Raw genomic sequence first — 21,817 nt, forward strand, 5'->3', positions numbered from 1 at the left:
AAATCTTTTTAATTAATGACTGAAAAACCAGCGGAGTCGAGACTTTGGGGCGGCCGTTTCACGGGAGCGACCGACCCGCTCATGGACCTTTACAACGCGTCGCTGCCGTACGACCAGAAGATGTATGCGGCGGACCTCGAGGGCACCAGGGTGTACACGCAGGGACTGCACAAACTGGGTCTTTTGACCACGGAGGAACTGTCTGAGATCCACCGGGGGCTCCAGCAGATCCACAAGGAGTGGGCAGATGGCAAGTTTGTGGAGAAGCCCGGCGATGAGGACATTCACACGGCCAACGAACGGCGGCTCGGCGAGATCATCGGCCGGAATATTGCTGGCAAGGTGCACACGGGCCGGTCCAGAAACGACCAGGTGGCCACCGACATGCGGATCTATGTCAGACAAGAGCTCAAGAAGCTGGCTGTGCTGCTGAGGTCGCTGATTGAGGTCATGGTGGCACGTGCCGAGAAGGAGATCGACGTGCTGATGCCAGGCTACACCCATCTGCAAAAAGCGCAGCCAATCAGATGGGCGCACTGGATCAGCATGTATGCGACGTATTTCACCGAGGACTACAAGCGGTTGCAGCAGCTGATCGAGAGAGTGAACGTTTCGCCGCTCGGCTCGGGTGCTCTTGCTGGCCATCCGTACGGCATTGACAGAGAGTTTCTGGCCGCAGAACTCGGCTTTTCGGGCGTCATTGGCAACTCGCTCGTGGCCGTCAGCGACAGAGACTTTGTCGTGGAAACGATGTTCTGGTCGTCGCTGTTCATGAACCACATCTCGAGATTTAGCGAGGATCTGATTATTTATTCCAGCGGAGAATTTGGTTTCGTCAAGCTTGCGGACGCGTACTCGACCGGCTCGTCCTTGATGCCGCAGAAGAAGAACCCGGACTCGCTGGAGCTGCTGCGTGGGAAATCTGGACGTGTTTTCGGTTCGCTGGCCGGATTTATGATGTCAATCAAGTCGATTCCATCCACCTACAATAAAGACATGCAGGAGGACAAAGAGCCGCTGTTTGACAGTCTGACGACCGTGGAACACTCGATTCTGATTGCGACCGGCGTGGTGTCGACGCTCAGCATCGACGCGGCCAAGATGAAGGGCGCTCTGTCGATGGACATGCTGGCTACCGATCTGGCCGACTATCTCGTCAGAAAAGGTGTTCCGTTCAGAGAAACCCACCACATCTCGGGCGAGTGTGTACGCAAGGCCGAGGAGGAGCAGCTTAGCGGCATCGACAAGCTGACTTTGGCGCAGTTCCAGCAGATCGATCCAAGGTTCGAGGAAAACGTTTTCGAGACGTTCGACTTCGAGGCCAGCGTCGAGAGAAGAACGGCTACCGGCGGTACCGCCAGGAGTGCGGTGCTCAAGCAGCTGGCACAGCTCAAACAGACACTCCACAAATAAATACGGGTGTTTATTAACTAATATTCCACGGTACACATCAACTATAGTGCTCCACCTTGTCCAGGTCAATCAGCTCCTGCGGAAGGTTGTCGTACTTGGGCCGTGCTCCAAAACTGAAACTCTCCATCCGTGACTTCTCCTCCTTCAGGAGCGGCGAGCACAGACATTCGTCTGTCATTGCGGGCTCTGCTTTGGGCGACGAATGCACAGAGCTCACGGGCGATCTCAGCGAGCTGGAAGAGCGGCATAGGACACTGGCGAGGTCATCCTGGATGGCCGCACCGGTGCGGCTCAGCGATCTACGGTGCTGTCTGGGCGAGGCGGGACTGGAATATTCTGATGCGGACGACGGCCGATGCAGTGACTGGTGTCTTTGGTGCGGTTTGAGCGAGAGCTCGCCAAAAGAGCTGGCTAGCAAAATCGTGCGCGGCTGCTCGTACTTGTCGTACTTGAGCTTCTTGCGGCTGCCGGCATGCTGGAGCGGCGACACGTCTGCCTGCCAAAGGTTTTTTCCGTCGCTCTCGTTGTCGGATTCTTGGATCGTCGGGGTCTGAGGAGTGTTTAAATAATTAGAGCTTCTGCGACACTTCTGCGGCGACTCCTCTGGCTTTGGGAAGGAGTAGCTGTTCATGGCGCGTTGACATTCTTCCAAGTCGTACGCCTCTGTGACGGAAGCTGAATACATGCTAGTTGGATGCCTCTGGTGCCTCTGGCGAAAGCTGGCGTTTTAAATACTGCACCAGGCAGCTAGAGGACATGCAGTTGATAGCGTGCATTTTTTAAGCGACACACTGTCAAGTTACGCTTGCATCCAGCACCCAATCAAGGATTGTTGCAGCTGAACTAAAAAGCAAAGTGTCAATTATGTATCGTAGCCTACAGATACGACCTGCAGCAGGGTTTTTCTGTTCTTGCTAAAAACAAGCGAATATGCACGAGAACTCGGTAGCGAGATTCCTTGCAGCAGTGCCAACTACAAAATGACAGGACGAGACGCACGCAGTGCCAAGTCGTTGTCTGCGACAGCTACACAGCCTTCCACAATTATCTCGCACATGAGTTTCCGCTTGGCGTAACCCCGTACTCCAGTTGCCACCTATTTGCGGCTTCTGTGACGGCAGAAATGGTGTGCAGTAGCAAGTCTGGCGATTCGACACAGATGCTGCAGAACAGCACTGATTTCAGAAATGAGGGTATGGTCTCGTCATGATTTTTGAGTACATCCGATTGGTGCACAGCATCTCATTGTCATCATACAAATCTCCAGCACTTCCAACTGCACTTTCTTCACCAAAAGAACGCGTACTTGGTAGTCACATAACTAGTGTCAAAAAAATTTTCCAGCTTTTATTTCGAGGTCGTGCGCCGCCCGCACAGATTCGGTAGCAACCATAATCTAGAACGCGGGGCTGCTCCGGAACCATGGGGACCAGCTCTACTGCTTCTTGGGCGGCCACAGCTGCCTAAGCAAAAATCCAATCACATCGCGGTCGTCAAAGTACTGGATATGGGACCCCACCGCGCTGATCAGGTCAATGTCGAAGTAGCCTTGCGGCAGCGAGTAATCCACCCGTCCAGTGCGATTTAGCCCTTCCAACAGCTTCCTGACATTGTCAGGGATTTCCTTTTGCTCGCTAAGCTTCGGATTCTTATCCTGTTTCTCGCCAAGCTGGGCCGCATCACCAAGTCCTGCAAAATTGATAGCCCGACGCAAGTACTCGTTATTTATCAGGTTATTCGGCAGCTCGGCAAGAGACTGGATCTGCGAGTTGAGGCTGTCATCCTCAAAAGAAATGGTTTCGGGCTTGATGCCCGCAAGCAACGAATGCACCAGAGGCTCGACTCTGTAGGCCACCGGGTCCGTTGGGTAAAAAATATTGTAGTAGTTGTTGACTTTAGGAGAGCTCACATTGTTGCGGCCCGCACTATCGCGGGCCCGGATATTGTGCCCCTGAATAAGCTTGAACACGCCATTCGGCGAGCCGAGTCCAAAGAAATTCTCCACCGGGAATTTGAGATGTTTCTGAGGGTCGATGTCCTCCACAGAGTCCGGTTGGGAGCACAAAATATCCAGACAGATGGCAGAGCCTAACGAGTGGCCAAGCAGGGATATCTTGCCATCGAACTGCGGATGGCGCTCCATATACTTGTCGTAAATGGCATTGGCGTACTTGACGACGCTAGACAGAATCTGCTGCTTGAAACGGGGCTCATAAAAAAGTAAAATGTCCATAACCACGTCTGCTGCAAGATGTCGTAGTGGTGTGATGGCATCGATATTGATTTGGTTCAGCGTGGGCAACCGCAAATGTCCGTCCTGCTCGTATTCGTCAAATACCTTATCTAGCGAGAAGTCCACGTCAAACCGCCAGATGATCGGCAGCACTTGCACCTTGCAGTTGCTAAGCTTTCCGTCATTTTTGTGTCGCGCAATTTCGTCTTCTGAGTAGGCCATTTTCACGTATTTGGGGTTTTGGGTGAAGAGCTGCTTGAACTGTCTTCTCATGTTGTTGCAATCGTGGGCAAAGTTGATAGACGAGAAACGGTAGCTCAGCGTCTGGCCAATCCCGTGGATGCACAGAATCAAATGGTCCACTTCTCGGTCGCCAGAGTTGGCTATGAAATTCGGGCTTGTGTAATCTGCCTCCATGTCTTTCTGGAATCGCTCGTTGCTGGCCTGTCCCGTCCAGCTCTTCATCCAGGACGTCAGCAGGTCCTTCTCTTCGTCCATCTTTTCCTCACGGGCCTCCTCGGTTTTTTTCGGCTCCGCTTTCTCGTATCCCCGGGTGACAGTGTCTGCGCCCAGAACCTGCTGTGCTGGCAGCTTATAGAAATTTTTGATCTGAAGCTTGCCGACTTTCGAGCCCTTTGAGATCATGAACGCCGTCTTGTGATCTTTGAACACCGCAATCTTGTCCTCTTTCTCAAAATCGGTCGCTTTTTCGAACGGCCACTTCTTCCCTTCCCGCTCGTACAAATTCACCTCCGACGTGATCTCAGCCGTCAAGGGCTCATTCGATGCCTGCGACTCGTTATATGGACCCAATTCCCTGTACTTCTGCTCCAACTGGTCCGAAATTGGCGCCGGAAGCGGCATGTTGTCCAGAAACCAGAGTCCCCTGCGTATCTCGTAAGCAGGGCCCTCCCAATAGGCTGGCCGCATAATCATTTGCTCCAGATTGCAATCAAACAATTGGTCCTCATTTACTGCCACCTCCCTAGGACTCCCTCCCTTTTGCCAGGAAAGAAATGCTGCTTCCAGGTTATCAGAATCGGTCCTAGCAAACGGGATGAATTTCCTGGGACGTTCCGTCTGCTTGTAATCGAACCCTCTGGGCTTGGAAACGGGGATGTCGGTGGCATAAAACCAGCGAATGGCAGCCGACGGGGTCGAATACCGTCGTATGGCAAAAAGGAATCTCATTTGGCCGCGACAGATCTAAAGTGAAACGAAAAAATATGTTGGGCCTTTATTTATTAAGTTGTCAGACATTAATTTTATATTTTTATTCTCTATGTTTAATCCTTTGCAATTTCAGCGACGACGGCGGGCTTCGGAGGATGATGACAGCAGCGAAAATGAAAGTCCTGGACTGGGAAGGCCAACGGACGCCGCAGACGAACGGCCGCTCACAGATGTGGACAAACAGTATGGTATCGGTGCCTCGTTGCTGCGTCAGATGGGTTACGTCGAGGGAAAAGGACTGGGAAAGGCCGAACAGGGAATCGTGGCCCCCATCGAGACCAAGATGCGACCGCGCGGACTGGGTATTGGCGGAATCGATGAGAAATCTCCCGAAGAAGTGTCGTCTGACGATGAGCCAATCTCCGAGGTGGCCTTTGAAAGCACTCTGCCGTCCCTGTACTCGCTGATCGAGCAATTTGAGCAACTTGGTATCACCGTGCCTGTAAAAATCAAAGATATGTGTGACAACGGCCTAGAAACGGTTGAAATACGAACAGCTTTGGTGGGCTTGCTCAAACAGCTCAAAGATGTCCAGACCAAGATCGATTTTGCTCAGCAGGAGCTGGAGCAACAGCGGAGGATAGAGGCGATGTCCAGAGAGCGCCGCTTGGCGCTGCAGCGAGTTTTAGACGGAAATCATGGGACGATCGAAGATGACGAGGACAGGGAGATGGCAGCCAAGATGCTGATGGCCAAGCTAGAGCCCCTAGTTCGCGAGCTAATGGAGTCGTGGGATCCTACCAACCTTGACCCGAGTGTTCCAGATCGGCTGCTGGAGTACAGGAGCGAGTTCTCGCTGTTTGAGTCTGATCACGACAATGCCTACCAGGCTCTAGTCAGTGAATTATGGGAGAAAAAGGCCGGCGAGTTCTATGCCACAAAATGGTCTGTTTGGCAACCAAATCTGGGGATCGCATTGATCGAGGATTTTCAAGAACTCGTGTCTGAAGCGGCTGTTGCGCGAGTATACGAAAACGTGCTGCTGCCGAGATTCAAGGACGAAATCGGCAACTGGAAAATGGAAGAGCCTGGGCCGGACACCTGGCTGACAGACTGGCTGAACGTGATGGATGAGCGGCTTGTCGACCAGGTGGTGGCGAACATTTTCCAAAAATACGCAGACTGGATACTCGTGGGATGGAACATAGAGGAGCAGCAGCTTCCGGCAGAGAGAGTTCATCTGAGTCTGTGGCTTGATCTGTACGGAGACGAGCAGACCAGACAAAAGATGGAGTCCTCGGTGATCAAAAGATGCGTCCAGGAGCTGAGAAAAAGCAAGCTCCGGAATGCTGACGTTGTGCAGTTTGTTGCTCTTCTGCGTGCGAACAGAGTTCGCTACGACAAGATCGACTATCTGCTCGAAAACGAGTTTGTGCTGTCGTGGGCCGACCATTTTTACTCCCTTCCAAACGCAAGGGACCAGTACCACTACCTTTTCAACTCTCTGGTGCATCTGTACGCACGGCTATTTTCATGCTACCATTTTCCGCGAGTCCAAAAATATCTTGTTTTGGCACTCGACCACCTCAACTTCCTATATAAGACTTCCCTGCAACAGCTCCAGATGACTCTCCCGCCGGAACACCGTTTTGTTTCGCAGCGGGAGTTTTCGCTATCCAAGCTGGTGGAAGCCACCGAAAAGCTCAGTTTCAAGCCGCAAAGAAAAATCACCATTACTCTCAAACAGCTGCTGGACGACTACTGTCAGGAGCACGACCTTTTCGTTCTGCCCGAGTCCACTTTGATGGCAGGAAAGGCAATGTATCGCGTGACCAGAAACATGAAGAGCGGTCTTCTGATCTATCTGGACGACGACGTCGTATGGGCGAAAACTGGTGCAGACTTCGAGCCCGTCGCGTTTAACGAATTGGAACATTATGTACATTAAATATTTACAGTCTATTTACCCTCCAAAGTCTCCTCGATCACCTTGGCAGGCACCTCAGTAGCGCTCTCGACGGCGTCGGCGACCTCTTGCGAGAGATCGGTTGCCTGCGGTGACTGCACCAAAACGTCGGTCTTTTCAGCAATTTGGCCCACAGACTCCTCTGTTTTCTCGACAACCTTCGTCGCCACGTCAGAAACAGTCCCAGAAACAGTTTCGGTAGCCTCCGTGACGACAACCTCCGCTTTTTCCGCAGCATCCTGAGCCTCTGGAACCTGGCCGTATTCGTCATCCTCTCTCAGCTCCTCAGCATAAACCTCCGGATATTTCTTGAAACACTCCTGCATTCCTTTAAACTTTTCAATGCAATCAATTCCCTTGGGCTCCTCCTTGGAGTAGACAAAGCACGAGAAAGCGGCCTTGAACTCCTCTCCACAAGGCCCGTGAGCCATACCTCCAAGACAAGGACAATCCCAGTTGATCTCTCCCGTTTCAGGGTCGTAGGCTCCCTTCTCGTCATCCTGCTCAATCGTCTCGACAGGTTTGTCAGCCTTGTCGGCCAGCTTTTCCTTGTCAATAACCGACTCCATCGAAATCGGAGAGGCAAAAGTGTAGGCGATGAATCCTGCAAAACCGAGCGCCACAACAACGCCGCCCGGGGCAGCAGCGGAAACGTGCCGTCTCGAAAAGGACGACGAGTGTCTAGCGAGATTCCGCGAGGTTCTAAGCGCAGTGCGGGACAACAAGGAGTACATGCTGATTACTAAGTAAATTTTTCTTTAGTTCAATTAGTTAAACGATGGTTATGAGCGAGCGAAAAAGCGCGGCATGACCAGCAGCGCAGCGCTGCCCACAACAGCGATGATTAGGGGGTAAGCTGCTTCAGACAATCACGCAGCAGCTGTTGGTCTTCTTAGCCTGTTTGTAGAACGTGCGCGAGCTGGCCGTGAGTGCCTCCGACTTGTCCACAAGCGAGTCCAGCTGTTCGCCTCTCTGGAGCACCGACTCGATGCTCTTCTGGAGCACAATCTTGGTCTCGTCCAGCTCCTGCTGCACCTTCATGATGGCATCAGCCTCGGTCGGGTTCTGGTATTTTGTCAGGTAAGGCTCCAGGCTGTCGAAAGCGAGGTCTGGCGTTTTTTCTGCAACGGTGGCCCATTGGTTTGGAGGATGGATGGATATATACTCGTCGAGGATCTTGTTCAGCAGAGTATACGCTGGTCTGATGGGGTAGTCTTTGTCTGATATTATGACACCCGAAATACCCTCTGTTCTGGTGTAAACATGGCCGATGTAGTTGCCTTCTTCCACAGACTGTCTCTGGCCAGGTGTTGTTCTTTCGGCGATCGTTTCAGCAAAGAAAGTCATGAACTGGCCCACCGAAGAGCGCTGGAAGAACGAGAACGAGGACAGATCCTTAGCCTCGGCAAGTTCCAGCGTCTTGGTGCCGTTTTTGCCTGGTCTGACGACTCCTAGGTAGAAGAGATGCATAGGGGAGATGGATTGCTTTGGTGGGGGGTGTAAAAAAAAGATAGCGCACGCTGAGCAAGCGTGACAAAATGGTGCGGCGGCAGACTCAGCAGGCGATGCGACTGCGCAGCCCGCACGATGAGAAGACGAGCTCCTGCAAGAGTATGTGGTCCCTGTTTGACGGCAAAGGTCTTGTTCCCGCCAGTCGCCAGCTCGTGTGCGCTGCTGGGCCCCTCCACCAAAACTTACCCGGCCAAGCACATAAAGTTTTTTCCCACCTCAAAATTACACTCAATGTCCGAAGACTGGAAAGCAAACCTCAATCTCCCGAAAAAGGACGGCCGGCCGCAGACAGACGACGTGCTTGCCACCAAGGGCAACACGTTTGAGTCGTTCCACCTCAAACGAGAACTTCTCATGGGCATTTTCGAGGCAGGCTTCGAAAAACCGTCGCCCATCCAAGAAGAAGCCATCCCGGTGGCATTAATGGGCAGAGACATTCTCGCTAGAGCGAAAAACGGAACAGGGAAAACGGCAGCCTTTGTGATTCCAACTCTGGAGAAGCTGAAACCGAAACTGAACAAAATACAGGCGCTAATTCTCGTTCCTACTAGAGAATTGGCTCTTCAAACGTCTCAGGTCGTCAAGACTTTGGGAGCCCATCTGGGTATCCAGGTCATGGTCACTACTGGAGGAACCTCGCTCAGAGACGACATTATGAGATTGCACGAGCCGGTGCACGTTCTGGTGGGTACTCCAGGAAGAGTGCTGGACCTAGCATCAAGAAAACTGGCCGAATTTGACGAATGTCGCATGTTTGTTATGGACGAAGCCGACAAGATGTTATCGCGCGAGTTTAAAAACATTATCGAGCAGATCCTCAAGTTCTTCCCTCAGTCGTCGTCCGGAAAGGGCAACGGCTACCAGTCGCTGCTCTTCAGTGCCACATTCCCTCTGGCCGTCAAATCATTTATGGACCAGCATCTCTACAAGCCTTACGAAATTAATTTGATGGACGAACTTACCTTGAAGGGTATCACCCAGTATTATGCCTTTGTGGAGGAGAAGCAGAAACTGCACTGCCTGAACACTCTCTTTTCCAAACTGCAGATCAACCAATCGATCATTTTCTGCAACTCCACCAACAGAGTGGAGCTTCTCTCCAAGAAAATCACAGAACTTGACTACTCTTGCTACTACTCCCACGCCAAGATGCCTCAGGCTGCAAGAAACAAGGTCTTCCACGAGTTCAGACAGGGGAAAGTCAGAAACTTGGTTTGTTCTGACTTGCTTACCAGAGGTATCGATATTCAGGCAGTCAACGTGGTGGTGAATTTTGACTTCCCCAAGACTGCAGAAACTTATTTGCACAGAATTGGTAGATCTGGTAGATTTGGACACTTCGGTATCGCCATCAACCTCATCAACTGGAACGATAGATTCAACTTGTACAAAATTGAACAAGAACTCGGAACCGAGATCAAGCCTATTCCTGCTGAGATCGACAAGTCTCTCTACGTTGTTGGTCAGCCAGAAAGTATTCCAAGACCTTTCAAATTGGATCAAGTTCCCAACGGAAATGAACGCAACCACAACAAATACAACGGCCAACCAACTCAACCACAGGCTCAAAAACAGGTCGAGTATTAGTGGAAGCTGGAACTATCAGAAAATAAACAAAAAAAAAACAAAAAAAAGTAAGAAAATATCAAAAAACCATTATAGATCACCGAGAAAGTATCCAAGCGGTACCAAGCGAATTGTGACATAGCATGAAAAGATACAACACTCACGACTTAAGTTCTAGGATTATCTTTTCGCTTAATTATCAGCCAGAAAGCTTTTTAGCTTCATGTGGTGTGCTACGACTTATATGACCGTTTGTGCTTTACTTTTTCGCTCTTCACTTCGACACATTTGTACTTTATCAGCTGTTGGTTGTCGCTTTAACCAGCAGCATTTCTACATTCATAGTTTTTTTAATTTTTTTTTTTCACTATAGCCATTAGTTTAGTTTTCCGCCTCAATGTAGTCGGGGTTCTTCTTCAATATCACAACTCCTTCAAGGAAATTCGTGAGGGGAATATATTCGTCGTTTTCCAGCTCGGCCCTTTCTCCAAACCCAAGAAGAACTGGAGTGGAGTGAGTCACCCATCCAGTTATGGTCTTAGGCTTTCCGGCCTGTCCGACAACATCCACTGCCTGACCAACTCTAACGTTCACTTTCAAAGGCTTGAGCTCTTCGTCAACAGTAACAAGCATGCGAGGCTTGATGGCCGGCGTCAAGTAGTACAAAAGACTCGAATGCTGGTCCAGAATGAAGGAGGTTGGATCCAAAAGGGCAATAGTAACGGTCAAAAGCGAAGCAAGAGAGACTTTGGACAAAATTTGTCTGTCCGTGTTGAAGGGAGACAACGTGAATGTCCCTTTGCCCAGATGCACCAAACCCTGCGAAATACGCGTCATGAACAAAGCGTTCTGATCGTTCACGTAGTACGAAGCCAACTGTCTTAACAGCTGGGCCAATCTAGCATTGTTGGTTCCTGCACCAACCAAACCCATACCGAAAATGGCATTGTATGCCACATCCAGATCCTGGTCATGCGAATATCTTGAAAGCGTGTCAAACACTTTCATTTGCGCATTCGAAGAGGACACGAGTCCCATGGCCAAAGGAACAGCTCTCTTGATCAGCGGAGTACCATAGTGCATTAGGTGTCCGAAATGACGCAACGACATCTCCTGACCAATTTCCTCTCCCATAGAAATCAAAGCAAGTCCCAAAACTGCATAGCCTTGGTAGGACTCGTCCTCTTGGGTTTCTGTGCTTTCTTGTTCGCTGTTCTCTTTCTTCTCTTTATTACTGTCTTCGTCTTCTTTCTTTTCCTTCTCTTCCTCGTCCTCGTCTTCCTCCTTCTCCTCCTTCGGTTTCACTGTGCACATTTGCAGCAGAGATTGGATCTGCAAAACATTACCGGTTCCGGCATAAGAACAGATATTCACCAGAACCTTCAGAGTTTTGGAAATTGGATGGTCAATGGCATCGATAGTCTCAAGAACATCATCCACCTGGTCGTATTTTCCCATGTAAAGTAATCCAAGACCAAGAGACATGAATCGAATCCACTTGGAAGTTAAATCGGAAGTCTCCTTCTCCAGCAGGGTCTGCAAAATGGTTGACGTGATGTCACCGTTGCAAGTTCCAACGAAAACGTGACCTAATGCAAGAGCAGAGAGCGCTTGAATCTCAACCGAAACGGATGGCTCTGACACAAGAGGCAACAGCAAATTCATCACCTCATCGTTCTCGCTGCCTGCAAAAGCAATGCCAATTCCCGTAATGGCAGAAATGATCATCTTGGAATCAATATTCGAATCGCTGCTGATGTAATCCTGCAGCAGCAACAGTGTTGGATCCACTTCATCGTGGACGCTGGTGGTCGAAATGCCCATTCCCAGCAATGCACCTGCTCTCACTTCGCTCTGCTCAGAGTACAAGTATTTATCAAGAGTTTGAAGACCCTCATTTGCATCCCATAAATTGATCAACCCTAAGGAGGCAGTTGTCAACAGCATTCCTTCGCCTTTAGTTCTGTATATCCATTTCTCGTCGCTGATGAGCTTCTCTGATCCGTAACCGGCGTTAACAAATGCGTTCACAAACGCAGCAGCCAGATTCTGCTTTGCGCTCTCTAATCTAGACGAATGGCCAAACAGCGAGTTCTCCAGGTGAGTTTTGTAGATATCGTCTGGAACTTTTGGTTTTAGCAAATTCAACTCACTAACAAGGTATTTGAAGTACTCGCTCAGCTTGACGTTGGATATGCACTCCTGCACGGCCTCGTTGTCGACCTTGAAACAAGAATTCTGTCTGGCAAGCATGAATCCCAACTGTTTCTGCACCAGCTCGTCGCTGGTGGCCTCAAAAACAGACTTAATCAAAGACTCATCGCCCAGCCTGATAGCCAGACTCAATGCCTGTGGTAGCTTATCGTTGGCCAAGTAGATGCTGAACGCTGTGTTGAGGAAGGCAAGGTCATCTGGAGGAGCAAGCAACGGCACACACGACACCATATACAAGCAAACTCTGTTGTACGTGTTCTTATCGACGAATTGCGAGAGCTTTTCTATTTCTTCGATTTCGAGCAGGAGATCCACAGCTTCGGCCTCTGCGTTGTGTTTGAGGAAATAAGGTACAATTTCCAAGCTCAGCTTGATTAATTGTTCGGTGTGGGTGTCTTCTCTATTGACTCCGTTCTCCAGATTCTCCTGGTACTCCTCGCCGATCTCCAAAGAAAGGTGTCTGAGATACTCGTGTCCCCATTCAGAGATTGTCGAGTCGATGTTGCTGAGCAGTCTGTACTTTAGGCACTCCCTCTTGTAATTTTCGCCATCCTTTTCGCTGTACGTCATTCCCAACACGGAGAGAATGTCTGCAAGTTGCGACTTCAGCTTTAGGTCGGTCCAGTTGCTGTGAATCGCTGTCAATGCCGGATAATGAGGTCTGAGAAATTTGAGCGGTTTAGGCACCGCCGTCATCGAGGAGGTAGAATCTCTAATGAATCTTTTCAGATTGTCCAGCGCAGGGGCGTACAGGTCCTTGTTTGGCTCGGACAGGCGCTCGACAAGCATCTCCAGCTCGGATTTGAACTGGAGATCCTCTTCGCTCAGCTCCTCCTCGGCCCTCTTGCTTTCGGCGTTGCCCTTTTGCTCGTCCTTTGCAGGCTCTTTGCCCTGCTCAATGGACGCTCTTCTGGTTTCTTGTTCTTTTGCAGGTGCCATAAAGAAAACAAGTGTGTTTACGAGAGTGGCAAAATCCACGAGTCGAAAAAGTTTGAGGTGCCATGGGCTACTGACACGCAAAGTCGATTTGGCAGAAAAAATTCGAGGGTGGTAGCATATATTAGTTGTTGCACAGCAGATCATTGATCAGCCAATTGAGCTCGTCGGGACGGCCAATGTTCGGGTCGCTAAGCTGCAAATTTGGCTGTGTGAGTGCTGCGGCCGAGGACGGCGGGTTTTGCTTGCCGTTCTGCGGATCCGGCAAGTCTGTTTTATTCTGCTTTTCTGCTCCGTTCGAGGCCTGTTCGCCAGGGCGCAGCGGCGACACGGCCAGCATCGACGCCGGCGCAGTGATGGTGGACGACGACGACGCAGGCGGCGGCTGCGGCTCTGTTTTCTTAGGCTTCAGAACAAACGAGATTTTGGACAGCTTCTGTCCCGGTCCGCGTTGCAAATACTGGCGCTGCTGCTCTAGCAGCGCCACATCGTCCTCGTTTTTCAGCTGGTTATTGCTGAGGGCAAACAGCGGACCGTTGGGCTCCACCAGATGCGGCGCCGTCTCGAGAGTATCGTACAGGTCCTCGATAGTCATCGTGACGGGGCCCCGGGAGTCGTGCTGCGGTTTTTTCTGCCGGATGCGCACCATGTCCAGCGCACGTTCGATCAGACGCTTCAAATGGTATTCCAGGCCGATAGACAGCACGTCCGGCACGCTGTCACCCACGGGCCCCACCAGGCCATGCTCGCGCGCAATTCCCAAAACACGTGAGCGCAAATGTGTCTTGTCTGGTAACTCGTACGTTTCGGAGCACAGCGGTGTCTGGATGCCGTCCAGAACGTCCTGGGCCCACTGGCTGGTGTTGCCCGCGACATTTGACTCGTTGTTGGTGACAATGGGCACGCGCGGCACAATCGCCTGTCTGGTGAGCGCAATGGTGGAGTTTATCATGCCGCGCTTGCCTGCCTCGCGCTGGATGCCTTTGAGCCGGCGTCGCTCTCTGATCGGCAGCGATAAAATATCTTTTTTCAGCAGCTCGTACTGAGATGATTTGGTGCCTGCTTTTCGTTTTTTCGAGAGCTGCTGATTGCCAAAACCCGTCGAGAGTGTTCCGTCGAGCGGCTCGTCCCTTAGCGAGTTGGCTAGGTTCGTTAGCAGGAGCTGGTTGTGCAGTCTGTAGGTTGATTTGTCCAGGATTTTGTCGAGCTCCTCCATCAGCTCGCGACGCGACAGCTTGCCGACAAGAAACATCGACACCGCGACCTGGTAGGTGTCCCAATTCTTGCCCAGTTTCTTCTGGAACTCGATGACTAGTTGGTCGATCTCGATCCGTCTGGAGGAGCCGTTTTTCGTTCTGGGCAGCAGCGAACCATTGGCAATGTGTGCTGCAGAGGCCGCGGAGGACGGTGTGGACGCAGCGGCGGCCTGTGGGGGCGGAGACATGGCTGTGACGGCCATACTGGAGTTGCACAGAGACTAGCGGAAAAAGGCCTAATTTATGTGGCTAAAAATCGGCTGGTGCGAGAAAAATGCTCTTTTTGATGAGTCTGCTTGGATCGCGTGCGCAGAGAAACGGGTCTGCAGGGTTCGAACGGCGCAGAGTGTTTCCCCTGAAGTGTCTCTGTAAACCTATTTTTCTTCAACTTTTCGTGGTATGCCAAGATAAAGCGCGTGTCACTAACTGGGAAGAAATCGAGGAGATATTTTTAGTATCTAAATTGGGACCTTGTTTGAGTATAAAAACAGCACCCAAATCCGAGTTTCATGACAGCACCTTCCAAAACCATGGACCAGTATCACGTATTCAGGGTGTTCCAGCAGAATTTCGTTGTCGACCGCCGATTCCAGCTAATCAAGGGGCTGGGACAGGGAGCCTACGGAATTGTGTGCTCGGCCAAGTACATCGAGGCTGGCGACGAGGGAGGGCACGTGGCCATCAAGAAGGTGACCAACATTTTCAGCAAGAAGATCCTGTGCAAAAGAGCGCTGCGAGAAATCAAGCTCCTGCGCCATTTCAGGGGCCACAAGAACATCACTTGCTTGTACGACCTGGACATCGTGCCGGATCCCAACGGCAACTTCAACGAGATATATCTGTACGAGGAGCTCATGGAGTGCGACATGCACCAAATCATCCGCTCCAACCAGCCTCTGACCGACTCGCACTACCAATCGTTCGTCTATCAGATCCTGTGCGGACTCAAATATATCCACTCGGCGGACGTGCTCCACAGGGACCTGAAGCCGGGCAATTTACTGGTCAACGCGGACTGTGAGCTCAAGATCTGTGACTTTGGACTTGCGAGAGGCTACTCGAATGACCCAGAGAAGAACCAGGGCTTTCTGACCGAGTACGTGGCCACGAGGTGGTACCGTGCGCCAGAAATTATTTTGAGCTTCCAGGGCTACACCAAGGCCATCGACATGTGGTCTGTGGGGTGTATCTTGGCGGAACTACTAGGCGGGTCTACCATATTTAAGGGCAAGGACTACGTTGACCAGCTCAACGAGATCCTCAAGGTGCTAGGCACCCCGAACGAGCATACCATGCAGAGCATCAAGTCGTCCAGAGCACAGGCGTACGTGCGCTCGTTGCCGTATATGCCCAAGGTGCCGTTTGAGAACTTCTTTCCGCACGCCAACCCGTTGGCGATCGACCTGCTCAACCGCATGCTGACGCTAAACCCTGAGGACAGAATCACCGTGGAGGACGCGCTGCAACACCCGTACTTGGAGGTGTGGCACGACCCGAACGACGAGCCGGTCTGCGCGGCCAAATTCGACTTCTCGTTCGAGGAAACAGACGACATTAACGAGATGAAGCAGATGATCATCGAGGAGACCCGCTCGTTCAGAGAATACGTGAGAAGACCGCTCGAGGAGCAGACGATAGTAAGCGAGCAGTACGGCGCGACGGGCGCCTACGAGATGGACCAGCCGCAGCAGCAGCCGCAGCTGAAGACGCCGTTCGAGGGCCAGGTGGCCGATTACGAGCTGCCCCCAAAACCGCAGGAGATGCTCTACGACGAGAACATCGACCTCGAAAGAGAACTGGCGTACGGGCTGGACGGCTACAACTTCCAGTACCAGTGAATATCGTTCCTATAGTACAGTATACAATTCGCATCCGTCATGACCAATTCTGCCTCAGCCACGCCAACAGTTTATCATAGACGATCGTGTTTGCGTTATGGTAGCGAATGGAGTGGTCGCTGTCTGGAAAAACGTGCACGTCGTAGTTCTCCAGACCCTGGAGGTCCAGCATGTCCAGAAACTTCAGCGAGTTCTGGAAATGGACGTTGTCGTCGCCTGTTCCGTGCATCAGCAGGAACCGCTCCACGCTGGCAAAGTTCGCAACCTCGTGCACCGACGAGTTGTAGTATCCTGCATTCTGTTGCGGCGTGTGCATGTATCTCTCTGTGTAGATCGAGTCGTAAAGCAGCCAATTGGTGACTGGAGCCACAGACATACCGTACTTGAACGTGCTGCCCTGGTCGGCCTCCAGCGTCTTAAGCGTCATGTAGCCGCCGTAGGACCATCCCCAGATGGCCGTTCGTTGCTCGTCAATGTATGGTTTTGCGATCCAGTGCTTGGCTGCGTCGATCTGGTCGATCACCTCGTAGTGTCCGAGTTTATCGCGTACAATGTTTCTGAATGCCTTTCCCTTGTAGCCCGTTCCTCTGCCGTCAACAGTCACCACTACGGCATCCAGTTGCGCGGCAACGACCGAGGAGAACACCGAGGCTGCTAGTGCGTATTGTTTCTGCACCAGCTGCGAACCTGGACCCCCGTACACAAAAAATAGCAGCGGATACTTCTTTGAGGCATCGAAGTTCACAGGCAGCGTTTCGTGGAAGTTGAGCGGCTTGCCAGCCCCAACATCAATCTCGCCATACCTGTCTTCGGGAAGAGCATATTTATCAAGCGTTTCTGCGAGCTTGTTGTTGGAAGTGAGCGTTTCTCTCGTGTGTAGATGCAAGTCAAGCAATTCCTGGTGCGGAATGCCCGGTCCGTTGTAGTTGAGCAGCAGGAACCGCGAGCCGGCGGAAAATGACACCGAGTACCATGCTTCCTGGCTGACGTCTGTGATGCTGGTTTTATTGGAGCCATCCAGGTCGATCGAGTACAAATGTCTCTCAACAGACGACTTCTCGGTGGATATGAAGTACACCTTGTTCAGGACGGCGTCAAAAGCGGCCGCGCCGTCCACCACCTCCCACTCGCCCGACGTGAGAATAAGCGGGTTCTCTGTGTCTGGCGGAGAGAAGTACGCCAAATGATCGTATCCGTCCACGTCGACGATGTCAATGTAGCCGTCGTGCGGGCGAGAGTCCGACTTCGGCACATACAGCAGGTTGTGGCTGATCTCAAACCACGAATTTGCATTAGAGCCGTAATCTGAGCGTTTGAGCCGCGACTCCATCGCTGAGGCGTCCACAATGAAGATTTTAAGAATGTCTGATTCTCTGTTGGTGATTTTGAGCAGGAAATCGGAATCGCCAACCCATTTGACTTCTGTGATCAGTCTCTCGTCATTAGGAACATCCTTGTCGTTGTAGAAGGCGTCAGACGGGTCCAGCGAAGCCAGCTTGTCGTTCTTGGTGTCGTACACAACGAAGTCGACCAGGGGATTCGGGTACCCTGCTTTTGGGTACTTGAGCTCGCGCAATTCCGGATACACGTCGTCCTTGTGCTGTACAAAGTACGGGATAGGGAAAGTTGGCACGAGCGTGTCGTTGAAGCGCAATATTGTCAAATATTCGGAGTTTGGAGACCACCACATGGCAGTATCACCCTCAAACACCTCCTCCTCGTAAACCCAGTCTGGCTTCCCGTAGAAGATCTCTTTACCTCCCTCAAAAGTGACCTGGCGCACCTCGTTCAAAGCCAGGTTCTTGACATAAACGTTATTATCCACAATGAAAGCGATGCTCGACGAGTCTGGCGACCATTTCGCCAGCGACACAGGCAATGTGCCGTTGTACAGCGGGCTAATTTTCTTGGAGTCCACTTCGAGCACAAAATACGTAGCGAAGAAGGAATGTCTCCAGTTATGGACCTTATCACAAATAACCAGAGCGTGTTTCAAGTCGTCGCTGAAAACGATGTCCTCAATCTTGAACATGGAGTCGTTGTATTCCACAGCCGTTCCGGAAAAAAGTATGTGCTCTCTCTTGTCCGTCAGCGACTTAAGAACGTAGTCGGCGCCGTCTATAACGATGTACTCTCCCGAGTCGTTGAATGCCGAGGAATCGGTCCTGAGCCACTGTATGCTTTTTCTTTCGGGCGTAAACGTCCCGTTCCGTGTGGCCGCCAGAGTGAGAGACAGTTTTCCGTCTGGAAAAACAGGTACGAGCGGCCTTTGTCTTGCAACGCTTGCTTCTTTGTGGTTGGCGTAAAGCTCGTTAATTTGGCCAATCAGAACAGAAGAACAGTACACCAGGACCACAAGAAGAAGCAGAATGGTGCTCCAGAACTTCCGGGGGCCTCCCCTTGGCCTGAGGATCGGCTCAGCCGCCCAGTTCTTTTCCTCTGTCATGTCTGTTGTAAATTTAACCTAAGAGGAAATATTTCTATTTAAGGTTGCTCAGTCTGTCACCAGCCACTTTTTGGGCTTGAAAAAAGGGATCTGGGGGAAGAAAAAAAATAGAATAAAAGGGAGAAATATAATATAACTTGATTATGACGAACAGAGACTCAGCACAGGAAAAGTTGGCCAACCAGGACACCCAGCATGTTTGCGGAAAAACAAACGTGTACGTCTTCAATTGCTTCCATGGTGCAACGCTCAACGACGTCCATTTCTCAAACGACAACAAGGGGCAACATATCTACTACAGCCACGCGTCCAACATGGACGAGGCACAGGAAGTTGCAGAGTACGTAAACGAGTTTCTGGGACACTTGCACGAGCATATAGTGTTGAGGAAGAGACAGAAAACTGAGCAATCAGAAAACCACGAGGAGTTGGCAAAAGGGGAGCCACTGCCCACTCACGTTCGGCCAGAACCCGTCATTCCTGACTCAGTGGTACAATTGGACCTGGTGCAACAAGAAGCCCCGGTAGAAGTTCTTTGTGGGTTCCATCACTCGCTAAGCCAGGAGCAGGTCCAGTCATTGTTGGTGGAAGAAAACGAGGTTTTCTCCCGACTCCATAGCCGGCCGCTAACGCAGAACGATCCTTTTTTCTACTTCAACGACATGTGGCTATCAAAGCTCGTTCGCGAGAAGAAATACAGACTGGTTCATTACCAGTACAAACTAGAGCAAGAGTTGCCCGTGGTTAAAGGCTCTACTGTGTTCAAGGGTGTAGCTCCAAAAAATTGTCCCTACGTTGCCATGACGTTTGCCCAGTGCACACAGTGCTCGCTTGTGCTACCTTACAAGGGTAAAAAGAATCCACGCAAAAACGACGGAAACGCGCTCTCGCATGCTAGAAGACACGACAAGAGGACTAATTGATGGCAACGTTGCTTTGCATTGCTTGATATTCCGGCCTCATTTCTTGAATACCCAAGGTGATTCACCAAATCGTGTTTCCAATATTTATTTGACCCGATCGCTATTGTCCTTGCGTAATGCTAAAATTTTCCATGCACCACAAAATGGATCCAAACTGAGTTAGTATAGTTAGCTGATCAAAGCCTCGATACCCTTTATTAGATTAGTCAGGATTCCAATATAGTCTCATCCTGGTTACTTGCCTCTGCCATGTTTCTACAACCGTTCTCATCGGAGCCCGAACTTTGCCATTTATTTCACTCAAGATTGACCAAGACTACCAATATACTGCCCAACTACACTTCTAGAAGCTACTGAGAAGATGGTGGCTACTATTCCATCATTAGGGCTATCAATGCGGAATTTAATTCCGCGCATACTCCTACCAAATTCAGGAATCGATTCAAGATAAGAGAATCTTTACGGTTGCAAACAATAGAGATTTCTGCCTCCCCTTTTTATTACTTCTGCAACCCTGTGATAAGCAAGATTGCATGCAATCTCTTTGTAAGGCATTATCTGTTGAAATCCATATTACATCGACCAAATTTTGAACGAAATCTAGCAAGCTTTCTACCAATGAGTAAAGAGCTTAAAAGTCAGGTTACTGTTGATGCCATACAGCTCGACCAAGAGTCCGGGAACTCCTCAGCTCAGAGGTTGGGATATGACCCAAATTCGGGACTGAAACGAGGTCTTAAAACAAGACATGTGACTCTGATGGCTCTAGGAGGCATTATCGGCCCCGGATCGATCGTTGGTTTGGGAGTGTATCTCCATAAGGATGGTCCAGCTGCTCTTGTGGTTGACTACAGTATAGTGGGGCTGGTGGCTTTCACGCTAATGCAGTCAATCGGGGAGCTAAACTTCTTGTTCCCTTCTACAAACGGGTTCTCGAACCACATTACAAGATTTGTTGACGAGGCCTTTTCGGCAATGACTTCGTATAACTACCTGGTGGTTTGGATTGCTGTTCTCATGTCTGAGTACATTTCGCTGTCGTCTACTCTCAACTTTTGGGCCCCTGCAGTGCCGCTCTGGGGATTTTTCCTTATCTTCTGGGTGTTTTTCTTGTCGATCCAATTTTTAGGTGTTGCAGGCTACGGAGAAGAGAATACTGGCTGGCCATTATCAAGCTTCTTGGACTCACCGCGTTCTACATTTTCACTATTGTCTACATGAGCGGAGGAGTTAAAGGTACCCCTGCCTTTGGATTTAGGAACTTCAAGACTCCATGGGCAGACCAATCCGCCATGAAGTCTCTTGCAAGTGCCATTGTCAATTGCTCCACTGCATATGTGGGTGTTGAGCTTATGTCGTTGAATGCTGCTGAAACGAAAGACCCGATTAGGGCCATCCCAATCGCCGTGAGACAGACCCTGATCAGGATCATCTACATCTTTTTGGGTCTTGCCCTGTCTTACGGTATTGCTGTTCCTTATGATTCGCCTCAATTCTCCAGCACAGTGACTTCTCTCCGTTCGCCAATCTATGTGGCCCTTTACAACGCAGGGTGGCACAATGCTCACCATCTGGTGAACATTTTTGTTGTGATTGTCGCTCTGAGTGCTATCAACTCTGCTATTTACATTGGCTCCAGAACCATCGTGAACATGGCAAATGAGAACATGATCCCATTTCCCAAATTCTTCAGCAGAGTCAACCGCCATGGAGTGCCGTACGTGGCTACCATCACATTTAACGTCTTTGGGTTCCTGGGTCTGTTGTCTGTTGGAAGTGGCTCGAAGACAGCCTACAGTTGTTTTGTGAGTGTTTCCGGCGTGTCTAGTTTCTTTGTCTGGTCCGCCATTTGTTTTGCACAAATCCGATTTAGGATTGGCTGGGTCCGCAGTGGACGCAAAGTCTCAGACTTGCCGTACCGATGTCTCTGGTACCCATTCACACCTGTGCTCTGCATATGCATGTGTCTTTTCTTAGCCCTGATCCAAGGTTGGATGTACTTGAAGCCATTTGACCACTCGTGGTTTATCGATGCGTACATCATGTTCCCACTCTCTGCAATTTTCTACTTTGGCTACAAGTTGTGGAAGAAAACGAAATGGGTGAAGTACGAAGAGATGGACTTTGAGACTGGACGCAGGTATGATCTTGAAGAAGAATTGAGACATCTCAAGCTGGAGAGACAACTGAATCCGCTCACGCGCAAGCAGAAAGTCAAGGAATTTTTCTCCGAGTGGATTTGACTTCGCTATGGCTCTCGTCTATTCAACTACAATGATAAGAGGAGAGCTGCTGGCAGAAATTAAAGAAGAGTATTTAAAAACCGTGCCGTTTATTTCCT

At 50.6% G+C, this 21,817-nt stretch overlaps 12 protein-coding genes across 12 annotated transcripts; 6 read left to right on the forward strand and 6 right to left on the reverse strand.

The window, feature by feature from the left end:
- Positions 1-15: 15 nt before the first annotated feature.
- On the forward strand, positions 16-4,882 carry OGAPODRAFT_83337 (uncharacterized protein; the record flags this gene model as incomplete). The annotated part of the gene is made up of 1 exon (XM_018356691.1): positions 16-4,882. The coding sequence occupies one exon, from the start codon at positions 16-18 to the stop codon at positions 1,411-1,413; it is 1,398 nt and encodes a 465-aa protein (XP_018209212.1). The 3' UTR covers positions 1,414-4,882.
- On the reverse strand, positions 38-4,882 carry OGAPODRAFT_17134 (uncharacterized protein). Its single transcript, XM_018354910.1, has one exon. The coding sequence runs from the start codon at positions 4,835-4,837 to the stop codon at positions 2,849-2,851; it is 1,989 nt and encodes a 662-aa protein (XP_018209213.1). The 5' UTR covers positions 4,838-4,882; the 3' UTR covers positions 38-2,848.
- Positions 1,451-2,098, reverse strand: OGAPODRAFT_9777 (uncharacterized protein; the record flags this gene model as incomplete). The annotated part of the gene is made up of 1 exon (XM_018357973.1): positions 1,451-2,098. The coding sequence occupies one exon, from the start codon at positions 2,096-2,098 to the stop codon at positions 1,451-1,453; it is 648 nt and encodes a 215-aa protein (XP_018209214.1).
- Positions 4,883-5,078: 196 nt separating the features above from the next.
- Positions 5,079-7,512, forward strand: OGAPODRAFT_17135 (uncharacterized protein). The gene has a single exon (XM_018354911.1). It carries the CDS (start codon positions 5,094-5,096, stop codon positions 6,765-6,767), a length of 1,674 nt encoding a protein of 557 aa, XP_018209215.1. The 5' UTR covers positions 5,079-5,093; the 3' UTR covers positions 6,768-7,512.
- Positions 7,049-7,252, reverse strand: OGAPODRAFT_44354 (uncharacterized protein; the record flags this gene model as incomplete). The annotated part of the gene is made up of 1 exon (XM_018355466.1): positions 7,049-7,252. A coding segment is annotated over one exon (204 nt), but the record flags the coding sequence as incomplete, so codon positions are not given.
- A 44-nt stretch (positions 7,513-7,556) lies between the features above and the next one.
- OGAPODRAFT_17137 (uncharacterized protein) lies at positions 7,557-8,260 on the reverse strand. Its single transcript, XM_018354912.1, has one exon. The coding sequence runs from the start codon at positions 8,253-8,255 to the stop codon at positions 7,647-7,649; it is 609 nt and encodes a 202-aa protein (XP_018209217.1). The 5' UTR covers positions 8,256-8,260; the 3' UTR covers positions 7,557-7,646.
- Positions 8,261-8,528: 268 nt separating this feature from the next.
- On the forward strand, positions 8,529-10,145 carry OGAPODRAFT_102247 (cytoplasmic DExD/H-box helicase; the record flags this gene model as incomplete). Its single annotated transcript, XM_018353099.1, has 1 exon — positions 8,529-10,145. The coding sequence occupies one exon, from the start codon at positions 8,529-8,531 to the stop codon at positions 9,882-9,884; it is 1,356 nt and encodes a 451-aa protein (XP_018209218.1). The 3' UTR covers positions 9,885-10,145.
- An 83-nt stretch (positions 10,146-10,228) lies between these two features.
- Positions 10,229-14,579, reverse strand: OGAPODRAFT_77639 (uncharacterized protein). The gene is made up of 2 exons (XM_018356355.1): positions 13,151-14,579; positions 10,229-13,083 (listed from the first exon to the last, which is right to left on the reverse strand). Exons 1-2 carry the CDS (start codon positions 14,470-14,472, stop codon positions 10,245-10,247), a joined length of 4,161 nt encoding a protein of 1,386 aa, XP_018209219.1. The 5' UTR covers positions 14,473-14,579; the 3' UTR covers positions 10,229-10,244.
- OGAPODRAFT_25147 (uncharacterized protein) lies at positions 14,456-16,107 on the forward strand (the record flags this gene model as incomplete). The annotated part of the gene is made up of 2 exons (XM_018355299.1): positions 14,456-14,467; positions 14,809-16,107. 2 exons carry the CDS (start codon positions 14,456-14,458, stop codon positions 16,105-16,107), a joined length of 1,311 nt encoding a protein of 436 aa, XP_018209220.1.
- Positions 14,770-18,553, reverse strand: OGAPODRAFT_102261 (uncharacterized protein; the record flags this gene model as incomplete). Its single annotated transcript, XM_018353100.1, has 1 exon — positions 14,770-18,553. One exon carries the CDS (start codon positions 18,551-18,553, stop codon positions 16,145-16,147), a length of 2,409 nt encoding a protein of 802 aa, XP_018209221.1. The 3' UTR covers positions 14,770-16,144.
- Positions 18,554-18,696: 143 nt separating this feature from the next.
- OGAPODRAFT_95323 (uncharacterized protein) lies at positions 18,697-19,750 on the forward strand (the record flags this gene model as incomplete). The annotated part of the gene is made up of 1 exon (XM_018357724.1): positions 18,697-19,750. The coding sequence occupies one exon, from the start codon at positions 18,697-18,699 to the stop codon at positions 19,474-19,476; it is 780 nt and encodes a 259-aa protein (XP_018209222.1). The 3' UTR covers positions 19,477-19,750.
- Positions 19,751-20,226: 476 nt separating this feature from the next.
- OGAPODRAFT_17139 (uncharacterized protein) lies at positions 20,227-21,812 on the forward strand. Its single transcript, XM_018354913.1, has one exon. The coding sequence runs from the start codon at positions 20,694-20,696 to the stop codon at positions 21,717-21,719; it is 1,026 nt and encodes a 341-aa protein (XP_018209223.1). The 5' UTR covers positions 20,227-20,693; the 3' UTR covers positions 21,720-21,812.
- Positions 21,813-21,817: the final 5 nt, after the last annotated feature.

Source organism: Ogataea polymorpha (genome assembly GCF_001664045.1).
Source record: "Ogataea polymorpha strain NCYC 495 leu1.1 chromosome Unknown OGAPOscaffold_6, whole genome shotgun sequence".
NCBI classification, from domain to species: Eukaryota; Fungi; Ascomycota; class Pichiomycetes; order Pichiales; family Pichiaceae; genus Ogataea; species Ogataea polymorpha.